The 11,692-nt window shown below is 52.7% G+C and overlaps 1 protein-coding gene across 1 annotated transcript in view; it reads left to right on the top strand.

The window, feature by feature from the left end:
* LOC107112142 (disintegrin and metalloproteinase domain-containing protein 21-like) overlaps positions 1 to 744 on the top strand; it is a 2,048-nt gene extending 1,304 nt beyond the window's left edge. Inside the window, exon 3 of the mRNA XM_015413216.1 lies at positions 2 to 744. Coding sequence (XP_015268702.1) covers positions 2 to 744 — 743 coding nt within the window. The remainder of the gene's footprint in view (position 1) is intronic.
* Positions 745 to 11,692: the final 10,948 nt, after the last annotated feature.

Below are 11,692 nucleotides of genomic sequence, written 5' to 3'. Positions count from 1 at the left end.
GGGGAATCTAGGTGGTGTCCGGCGGATGTGTACAAACAGGATGGGACACCGTGCGACAAAAATGCCTACTGTTATGCAAACAAATGTTCAGCTCACAGTTTCCAATGCGCTGATATCTTTGGCGAAGAAGCCAGAACGGCTCCGTGGCACTGTTTCAAAGCACTGAATATGGCTGGAGATGAATTAGGCAACTGTGGCAGTGACGGAGAAGGAGAAACATTTGTGAAATGCAAGGAGGAAGACGTTCTGTGCGGGAGACTGCACTGCACCAACGTCAGGAGGCAGCTCAACCTGCTGACCTACACCCAGTCGTTGGTCAACGGCGTGTCTTGCTGGAGCACCAAGTACCAACGCAGAAGAGGCACGGAGGACAAAGGAGCCGTGCCAGATGGAACAGTATGCGACAGCAACAAGATATGCATGAACAGGACATGCGTCCCCATCTCCATTTTGAAATCTGCGTGTGACCCAATGGAGAAGTGTCACGGCAGAGGTGTCTGCAACAATCGCGACAACTGCCACTGTCATCGTGGTTGGGCCCCCCCCTTCTGCACGCATTTCGGTTCAGGGGGGAGCATAGATGGCGGGTCCCCCCAGCATGCTTTTACCGCGCTCTTCTTCAGTTTTGCTTTTAAAGTCGTGGTTCCTGTCCTAGTGGTGGGGGTGGCGGTCTTCACCCTCCTTAGCTCCAGACTGAGGTTGCTGCTTAACCGGTGCAGACAGAGAATCTCGTGTTGGCGCTGAGCGAAGAGAGGCACCGCAGGTTTTGCTGGGAGAAGGCCTGGCTTGTGCCAAAATGGGGTGTGTGTGTGTTTGGGTGTGTGTGAGAGGAGGGTCCAAATGGTCGCTTGCGCCCTCTCACTTCCCATTTCCACTGTAGATACTACTTGCAGTGTAAAATATGTCATGTCCTACTTGTTCAAAATAAAAGTTCAGACTCGCCCCGCGTGCAGAAGACGGCCACAGAAGAAATCGTCACAGAGGTTTCATCTCTTGCCAGCTGCGATCCATGCTGGCAACCTCTCCCGATAGCAGGTGCCAACCCCTGGAAACTGCTTTTGTATGAAGTGAATCCAGTCTATGCCCTGTAGGGACCTCCCTTACAGCCACACCAAGAACACAAGCCACCTTTGGCTTCTAGACATGTCTGCAAGGCTTCAGAAATAGCCGGTCCAGTTAATTCCTGAAAGAAACCCAAGGACCACGGCTGTTTGCTCTTGACCAGCTTAAGCCACCACTATTTTCAACACAGGCATCAGCAATATGTTAACAAAATATGGGTCAGGGTACAAGCTTTCATGGGTCACCGCTCACTTCTTCAGATCTGAAGAAGTGAGCAATCTCCTATCCTGATACACAGGGGTCATTCCCTGCAGGAGTGCACAGGAGCGGAGCTCCGGCAGTAAAGAGCCCAGGGGGCGGGCACGTGCAACAAGCCCCACCCCCTGCTCCCAGCAGCCCTCAGTCAGAGCAAGAAGCAGCCAGGTAAGTTGCAGAGCTCCCCCGGCCCCCCGGCCCAAAACAGTCCAGTGGTGCCCTTAAGACCAGGTTTTATTCAGGTACAAGCTCTCCCTCCTCTGCGAGGACAGATCTGCATGTTCCCCCCCCCCCAAATAGCTAGCAATCCAAAAGAGTCCAGTGGAGCCTGAACGGTGGGTGTTGCCTTCTGACACACTTCCGGTGATGTCAGGGGGTGTGGCATATGCAAATGAGTTATGCTAATGAGTTATGCTAATGAGCTCCTGCACCTCTTTTTCTATGAAATGACCCCTGCTGACACATACCTTGTTAGTCGTTAAGGTGCTCCTGGACTCTTGCTGTTTTTTTGCTCTGACAGATAGACGAATAACACGGCTGCCCGTCTTTATGTACCTGCTCAGGAGCGTTCACCTAATCTTTCTTCCTTTGTGCTCAGTTGCCTGTTAAGCATGCAGATGAAGCTACATTAATACTTCCCCCCTGCAAATTTTTATACAGGGTGGCGCTGCTTCTGTAGTCATGGCAAGGGAGAGCTTTATAAGATTTTATAAGGTTTATAAGATTATGCCTGGGATAGAGCAGGTAGAGAAAGAAGTCCTTTTCTCCCTTTCTCACACTACAAGAACTCGTGGGCACTCCATGAAATTGCTGAGCGGTCAGGTTAGAACGGATAAAAGGAAGTCCTTCTTCACCCAAAGAGTGATTAACACATGGAATTCACTGCCACAGGAGGTGGTGGCGGCTACAAGCATGGACGGCTTCAAGAGGGAACTGGATAGGCATATGGAGCAGAGGTCCATCAGTGGCTATTCGCCACAAGGTATAGATAGGAACTCTCAGGCTGGGGCAAGGGATTCTTGGTGCTTGGGGGGGCAAGAGTGGGAGGGCTTCTAGTGTCCTGGCTCCACTGCTGGACCTCCTGATGGCACCTGGTATTTTTGGCCACTGTGTGACAGAATGTTGGACTGGAAGGGCCATTGGCCTCATCCACCATTCGTTTCTCTTATGTCCTTCATATCGAGCAGAGGTCCATCAGTGGCTATTCGCCACAAGGTATAGATAGGAACTCTCAGGCTGGGGCAAGGGATGCTCTGTATTCCTGGTGCTTGGGGGGGCAACAGTGGAAGGGCTTCTAGTGTCCTGGCCCCACTGCTGAACCTCCTGAGGGCCCCTGGTATTTCTGGCCACTGTGTGACACAGAGTGTTGGACGGGATGGGCCATTGGCCTGATCCAACATTGGCTTCTCTTATGTTCCTCTAGGAACTCTCGGTCTGGGGCAAGTGATGCTCTGTCTTCTTGGTGCTTGGGGGGGGGCAGAGTGGGAGGGCTTCTAGTGTCCTGACCCCCCTGGTGGACCTCCTGAGGGCACCTGGTATTTTTGGCCCCTGTGTGACAGAGTGTTGGACTAGATGGGCCATTGGCCTGATCCAACATGCGCTTCTCTTATGTTCTTATGTTAAGAGCAGAGGTCCATCAGTGGCTCTTAGCCACAAGGTACAGATAGGAACTCTTGGTCTGGGGCAAGGGATGCTCTGTACTCTTGGTGCTTGTGGGGGGGGCAACAGTGTGCGGGGGCTTCTAGTGTCCTGGCCCCACTGCTGGACCTCCTGAGGGCACCTGGTATTTCTGGCCACTGTGTGACACAGAGTGTTGGACTGGATGGGCCATGGGCCTGATCCAACATTGGCTTCTCTTATGTTCCTCTAGGAACTCTCGTTCTGGGGCAAGTGATGCTCTGTCTTCTTGGTGCTTGGGGGGGCAGAGTGGGAGGGCTTCTAGTGTCCTGACCCCCCCCCCTGGTGGACCTCCTGAGGGCACCTGGTATTTTTGGCCCCTGTGTAACAGAGTGTTGGACTAGATGGGCCATTGGCCTGATCCAACATGGGCTTCTCTTATGTTCTTATGTTAAGAGCAGAGGTCCATCAGTGGCTCTTAGCCACAAGGTACAGATAGGAACTCTCGTTCTGGGGCAAGTGATGCTCTGTATTCTTGGTGCTTGGGGGGGGGCAACAGTGGGAGGACTTCTAGTGTCCTGGCCCCACTGCTGGACCTCCTGAGGGCACCTGGTCTTTTTGGCCCCTGTGTGACACAGAGTGTTGGACTGGATGGGCCATGGGCCTGATCCAACATGGGCTTCTCTTATGTTTTTATGTGAAGCACTCTGAGCCATGACTCATAAAACCTCCTACCCTGACACACATTTTGTTAGTCTTTTAGGTGCTACTGGATTCTTGCTCTTTCCTGCTGCTACAGACAGACTAACATGGCTACCCATCGTGACCTATAAGCAATGCATCGCCAGCTTTCCCTGGACTGGGACAGTAGGGTGATGTAACACCAGGAAGTAGGCTATGGTTCTGATCCAGTCCACAGAGGGTCACCAGTTGTTCCCTCACTAGGTACACCAATCTCCAGGTGGGTCTTGTAGTTCTCTTGGAATCAGAACCGACCTCCAGACTACAGAGATCAGTTCCCTTGGGGGGGAAATGGCAACTTTGTAGGGCAGGCTCTGTGGTATACCATAGATCCCAGGTGAAATCCCTCCTTCCCACAGGTACCACCTTCAAATCCCCAAGAATTTCCCAGGCTGGAGCTGGCAGCAGTGTTCCCTCTAAGCTGAGGTAGTGTGAGCCAGCTCACTGTTTTTTAGCCTCCGGCTCACACCCTTTTGTCTTGGCTCAGGGAGGATGGCTCCAGAGCAAACTAATTCATGCAGCGGCCAAATCGCTCGCTCACAACTTTAATGCCAGTGGCTCACAAAGGAGAATTTTTGCTCACAGGACTCCACAGCTTAGAGGGAGCATAGGTTGGCGGCCCTCTCCGCCACACCCATGTAACCGTCTGACATACATTTAGGAATGAATCCAATCCACACAGATTACAATTATGCAAATATACAGCCTGATTTTTCTCACTCATGGATCAAACAGCAGAGGACGATCTTGAAACGAGGGGCTGCAGGTCTCCTTACTTTGGCTTTTCAGATGGTTTAGAAGTAAACCCCTCCCTTCCTACTGGAATTTTCTAGTGAGCACCAGCCTCTTGTCCGAGCTACAAGATGACCCCGAGAAATTCTGATACCAACCAGCAGGAGTGTCTGGGGATGGCACAGGACTCCCGGCTGCCCCCTACCAGAGAGGCTGCCTCCACTAACGCTGAGGGAGGCAGGCTCAATACTTTGGTGCCACAGACTTTTCCAATGGTGCCAGTACTCGTTAAGATGGTGTACTTGGTTAAGGCTGGGCCCATAACCTATTGGGGCTACGATGACCATACAACGGGTACTGTGAGCCCAGTACCCGGCTGGTGCTGGCTGCGGCCCAATCTAAGGGCAGCCCCCAAGAGGCGTTGGCACAAGCAGTGGCGGAGGGGGCTGGGGCAGGCCTGGGGGTTGCCAGCTTCCAGCTGGGGCCTGGATCTCTCCTGGAATTACAACTGATCTCCTGGATCTCCAGACGACAGAGATCAGTTCTCCTGGAGAAAGATGGCTTTGGAGGAGGGGCTCTATGGTGTTAATACCGCACTGAGGTTCCTCCCCTCCCGAGGCTCTCCCGCCAAGACTCGAGGAACTTCCCAGCCAGAGTCGGCGGCAACTGTACTTGAAGAGGAGTGGTCCTGGGATAATCAGGGGCAGGCCCAGAGGGCCCGTGGCCGATCCCAGCCAGCCCCAGGGCACAGCCAAAGAGTGGGCGGCTGGAAGGGAAGCCGGCTTCGGCCGGGATAGAAATCTAATAAATCAAATCAAGGCCGGCAGCCTGGCAGAAAGAAAGGGGGAGGAGGGCGCAATCTGCCGTGCCCCAGTAGGGTTGCCAGGTGAGGCTGAAAAGCCGGTAGGGGACTTTCCAGGAGCCTCCGGGAGAGGGGAGGGAAGAAGCATGTTTGGACTCCGGAGGGAGTTCTGGCCGTCACGTTTAAAGGGAGCACGTTCCTTTTAAATGTCTTCTCTCCATTGGAAATAATGGAGAATGGGGGCACCTTCTTTTGGGGCACATAGAATTACACACAATAGAAGCCAGTGTTGGATCAGGCCAATGGCCCATTCAGTCCAACACTCTGTGTCACACAGCGGCTCTTTATCAAGAGAAGCTGTCCTCCTGGGGCAAAGAAGAAATCAAGTGAAGCCACCCCCTTCTCTTCCCATCATGCGGAGGCCTTGGGACACAACTCTGAGGAGCCCAGCGGGGCGGCTGAGGGCTGGCTGGCGGAACTGGAGAGGGGAGAGACAGTAAAGTACTCTTGACCCTCTAAGTCGTGCGCTCCACACATCCCAGGCTGCCCAGTTTTAAAACCAGTCCTGCTCCTGTGTTGCCTGGCACACAAAAATGGGGTCTGTTATGTGGGGCTTCCAGCTCCGGGTTGGGAAATACTTGGGAGTTTGGGGGGGTGGGATTCGGGGAGGAGACGGAGCTCTGTGGGGTGTGATGCTCTTAGAGGCTACCAGGGCTATTTTTGGGCAGGAACGCACAGGAACGGAGTTCCGGCTGGCTTCCAAGTTGGCCACGCCCAGCAGGAACTCATTAGCATAACAGGCCACACCCAACAGCAGAAACTCATTAGAACTGGCTACGTCAGGGGTGTGTGGCCTAACATGCAAAGGAGTTCCTGCTACAAAAAAGCCCTGGGTTTTGACAACAAACAAGGTAAACAGAATAAGAAGGGAAAGGTGGGTGTGGCTGGATGAGCACACTTCTGGTAACATGGGGGAGTGGCCTAATATGCCAATGAGCTGTGCGGTCAGGGGTGTGGCCTAATATGCTAATGAGTTTCTGCTGTTGGGTGTGGCCTATTATGCTAATGAGTTCCTGCTGGGCTTTTTCTACAAAAAAAGTCCTGGAGGCTACCCTCCACAGCAGCCATTCCTTCCATGGGGAACAGAGCTCCGACCATCTGGGGATCCCTTGCAATTCTGGTAGATCTCCAGGCCCCACCTGGAGGCTGGCAACGTAGTGTGAAACTTTCTTCCATGCTTCCTCTTGAGGATGGAAAAAGCTGAACGCCTCAAACTTCCTCATGGCAGGCTCCTGTTAAAGGCAACGGGGGGGGGGGTTGCCTTTGTGGATTTGATTTGAGGACTGGAGAAGAGGAGGTTGAGGGGGGACGGGATGGCTCCCTTGAAGTATTTGAAGGGCTGTCAGAGTGGCTAAGACGCTGAACTGCAGGCTGTGGAAGGTCGGTAGTTCAGCAGTTCGAGACCCGAGTGTGCCGCATGACGGAGTGAGTTCCCGTCTCTAGTTCCCGCTCCTGCCAACCCAGCAGTTCAAAAGCAAGAAATTGCACGCAGATAAATAGGTACCACTTCATTGGGAAGGTAACAGCGTTCCGTGCGCCTTGGTGTTTAGTCATGCCGGCCACATGACCACGGAAACATCTTCGGACAGCGCTGGCTCTTCGGCTTGGAAACGGAGATGAGCACCGCGACCCTAGAGTCAGATTCGACTGGCTTTCGAGCAAGGGAACCTTTACCTTTACCACTTAGAGGAGGGCAAGGAGCTGTTCCCATTGGCAGCAGAGGACTCGAAATCATGGATTTAAATTAAGGGCAGGAAAATACCGCCTGGATCTTAGGAAAACCCTTTTTTGACAGTCAGAGAGGTGCCACAGTGGAATCAGCTGCCTGGGGAGGTGGTGAGCTCCCCCTCCCTGGCAGTCTTATATATATATGTGTGTGTGTGTGTGTGTATTTATATATGTGTGTGTGTATATATATATATGTGTATATATATATATATATATATATATATATATGTGTATATATATATATGTGTGTGTGTGTGTGTGTGTGTGTGTGTGTGTGTGTGTGTATATTTCACATTTGTATCCCGCCCTCCCCAATGGGCTCAGGGCGGCTAACAAGGGCAAGGTAATTAGCCATGCCATAATTAAAACATATAAAACATAATAAAAACATCCAACACTTAAAAACAGCGGTGCTCAATCAGTTACAGATATCATAAATCCAAGATGGAAATCAACACAGTTCCAGGTGGTACTCCCATGATATTTGTCCCCAATGGTGATGGCTTATCGGATCTCCTTTACATTTTCCAAGTCCTTCCTCAGGACCTCGTCGTTGCATCCTTTAAGGTACCATGACGGTGATGGTATAGTGGGGCGGCGGCTCCTACTCAAAGGCCTGGCGGAAGAGCTCCGTCTTGCAGGCCCTGCCGAACTGCATAAGGTCTTCAAGCAGCGGCTGGACAAACACTGGTCAGGGATGCTCAAGGCCAAACTTGCCTAACATAGCAGTTGCACAGAATAAACATCAGATGTTTGAGAGCCAGAAGACACTAACAGATATCACACACACATTTTTATTGAAAAATATGCACATTTGCTTTTTACTAACATTAAATTAGACTGTGTGACTCCCGAGCTGCAGTTCGGCCAGCCCTGCCTCTAGGCCGCTCCTGCACTGGGCAGGGGGTGGGACCAGGTGGCCTGTGGGGCCCCTCCCGACTCTGTGGTTCTATGATTCTGAGAATCCACCTGCCGTGTCAGAGGGAGCAAGGAAAGAGTCGGTTTTGTCTCCAGTAGAACAGAAACAGAGCACAAAAACCACTGACTAGAGATAACCAATCTATGAAATGTGTGATAATAATTCAATAATGCAAAAATATATAATTGTATAACAATATTGGCCAAGGTGTAACCAAGATACAGAAAGAAGAACAGGTCCTTTGTGGAACAGGTTGCAGTAAAATTAAAATTATACAGAATCCCTGTGTCTTTACCAGTGAATAAGAGCAACTCGAAACGCGGCAGCCAGCATCCGGACTATGCGTCATGCAGGGCTTTTTTTTGTAGAAAAAGCCCAGCAGGAACTCATTAGCATAATAGGCCACACCCCTGACAGCACAGCTCATTTGCATATTAGGCCGCACCCCCATGTTACCAGAAGTGTGGTCATCCAGCCACACCCACCTATTGCTTCTTATTCTCTTTACCGTTTGTTGTCAAAACCCAGGGCTTTTTGCATGTTAGGCCACACACCCCTAATTGTAGCCAATCCTAATGAGTTCCTGCTGTTGGGTGTGGCCTATTATGCTAATGAGTTCCTGCTGGGCGTGGCCAACTTGGGAGCCAGCCGGAACTCCGTTCCTGTGCGTTCCTGCCCAAAAATAGCCCTGGCGTCATGGCTTTTTATGGTTTATGGAACTTCTGAAATGTCCACTCCATGATGAATTGCACGTCAAATTGGACTTTGATATTACAACCCTACTGGAGTGAGATAAGTAAAATACTTGGGACTTTATTTTTCTTTCAATTTATTCTTCTTTCTGTATCTTGGTTACACCTTGGCCAATATTGTTATATAATTACATATTTTTGCATTATTGAATTAATTTGACACATTTCATATATTGGTTATCTCTACTCAGTGTTTTTTGTGCTTTGTTCCCAGAGGTCATTTCGGGGGGGAACGCGGGGGAACACAGTTCCCCCGGGTGAGGTACCCGGGGGGGGGGGGCATGACGAAGCCCCGCCCCCTGCTTCCGGCCACCCCGCTTCCGGCCCTCATTCAGCCAGGAGGAGGCAGGAGAAGAGGGAGGGTAAGTTGCTTCCTCCCTGCCTCTCCCCACCCCTGCCTGCCTGGGGCCAGGGAGGGCCTTTGCGGGGCTTCCTTGCACTCCCGCCGGCCTTGCAGGTCCACCTCCAGGCCCCTCATGGGGCTCAGCAGTGGAGCTGCAAGGCCGGCGATGGCGGCCGGGACCGTTGGGGGCGGGGTGTGTGGCCTTATGACACACTTCAGGTGATGTCAGGGGGTGTGGCATATGCTAATGAGTTATGCTAATGAGTTCCCCTAGCTCTTTTTCTACGAAATGACCCCTGTTTGTTCCTATCCTTGTGCACTGGCTCCCCCCTTTTTTTGGTTGTTCCAGAAGGACAGAGGCAAATTGGGGTGGTTAGGATGGGTTGTTGTTTTTTTTAGGATGAGTCACATAGCAGGCATGCTGTTATGTAGTGGGTAGCCGCATGGATGAACGACAGACAACGACGTGGTGCATAGCACGCTTTATTAGCACACAACAAGACAAAGGGATAAACGGCCGGCAGGCCAACTATATACACGCCTGGGGACCGCCCCTGGTCACCATTGGTGGGTTCAAATCTCCCGCCACGGATCCCATTGGTTCCCCAGTGGAGGGACTAGGATCCTAGTCCCCATTGTTGTTTCGGACTGAAGCTTGGGCATATGCGCTGACCTCCGTTGGCGGTCAGCGGACACTACACATGCCTCAGCCAGAGCGCAGCACAGGTTCGGAGGAGGAAAGAGGCTCTGTCTGTTCCCAGGTGTGCAACTTGCCGGCATGGCCAGATTTATTAGAAGAGAACATCAGAAGAGTCCAGCAGCAGCAGAGCAGGGGTCCATCAAGCCCAGCACCCTGCCTCACGCAGTGACCAAGCAGTTGCCCTGGAGGGCCGAGCAAACAGGGTAGAGGCAGGGCCGGTCTTAGCCACAGGGGCAACCGGGGCAGCAGCCCTGAGCCCGCCCACCCACCCACCCGCAGCCCTGAGCCCGCCCCCCCACCCACCCACCGAGGCATCGCTGCTGCTGTTCTCTCTGTAATCACGGGCGGCGGCGGCGGTGTCTTCAGGGAAGCCGCTGGGGCAATCAGCTGTAGTGTTCCCTCTAAGCTGAGTGAGTGTGAGCCAGCTCACCGATTTCTAGCCTCCGGCTCACACCTTTTTGCCTTCGCTCAGGAAGGAGGGCTCCGGAGCAAACGGACTTATGCAGCGGCCAAACTGCTCACTCACAACTTTAAATGCCGGTAGCTCACTAAGTAGAACTTTGGCTCACAGCACTCCACGGCTTGGAGGTAGCATTGTTGTCTCCAGGGGTTATTTCGTAGAAAAAGAGGTGCAGGAGCTCATTATTATAACTTATTTGCATATGGCACACCCCCTGACATCTCCGGAAGTGTGTCAGAAGGCAACACCCACCACTCAGGCTCCACTGGACTGCTTTGGATTGCTAGCTATTGGGGGGGGGACGTGCAGATATGCCCTCGCAGAGGAGGGAGAGCTTGTACCTGAATAAAACTTGGTCTTAAAGGTGCCACTGGACTGTTTTGGACCAGGGCCCGGGGGGAGCTCTGCAACTTACCTGGCTGCTTCTTGCTCTGGCTGAGGGCTGCTGGGAGCAGGGGGTGGGGCTTGTTGCATGTGCCTGCCCCCTGGGCTCTTTACTGCCGGAGCGCCACTCCTGTGCGCTCCTGCAGGAAATGACCCCTGGTTGTCCTCTGTGCCCACGCCAGCCCTACAGCCTGATTGCTGCAGCTGCCACTCAGGGATCAGGGTGGAGAGATGTAGGAGCCATCAGGAAGCAACTGATTTATGGCAACCCCAGCAGGAGGCTTTCAAGGCAGGTGAGGATCAGAGGGAGCCTGTCATCGCCTTCTTCGGTGATCTCGCTCCCAAATACCGACCCCTTCTTCGCTTCTGAGACCTGACATGATCAGCCTGCACCCTGCCACCTTCCCTTCTGAGTCAGCATAGACTGGGTGACAAAAAAGTCCCTGGTTAGGGCCCTGCCACCCAACAGATGCGGGGAAGGAAGATTAAGCTCCCTTGGGGGGGGGGACTGCTTGCAAGTGGACCTCCCTTGCCTCTTGCCCACCCATGGTGGCGGCGGCCTCTCCTCCTGCCCCCTTGGAGCTCCCCTCTTGCTTAGGGCATAGGGGTGGTAGTGACCTGGGGCCTCATCCTGGACTTTTGCCCTGGGTCCCAGAATCAATACCCCCGGGCACAGAGGCCAAGACCTTCTGCTGATGCTGCATACTAGCATTGGTAGGTTTACTGCCTCTCTATACGGGGGTTCCTTTTCGTCACCGTGGCTAGTCGGCAATTGATGGACTTAGAATCACAGAATGTTAGAGTTGGGAGGGACCTTGCAGGTCATCTAGTCCAACCCCCTGCACTCTGCAGGAGCATAGCTGAAAGATAGCCCTACAACATACCTGAAAGATGGTCGTCCAGCCTCCGCTTGAAAACGTCCAGCGAAGGAGCATCCACCCCTTCCCGAGGCAGACTGTTCCACTGCTCAACCACTCACCGTTAGGAAGTTTCTCCTGATATTGAGCTGGTAATGACTCCCTTGTAACTTCCACCCATTAGACCCGAAAGATGATTGTCCAGCCTCCGCTTGAAAATGTCCAGCGGAGCATCCACCACCTCCCAAGGAAGTCTGTTCCACTGCTCAAGCACTTTTAC

The sequence above is a fragment of the Gekko japonicus genome, unplaced genomic scaffold, assembly GCF_001447785.1.
Source record: "Gekko japonicus isolate JY-2015 unplaced genomic scaffold, Gekko_japonicus_V1.1 scaffold10, whole genome shotgun sequence".
In the NCBI taxonomy this organism is placed as follows: domain Eukaryota; kingdom Metazoa; phylum Chordata; class Lepidosauria; order Squamata; family Gekkonidae; genus Gekko; species Gekko japonicus.
This window is presented reverse-complemented; position numbering and strand designations above follow the sequence as displayed.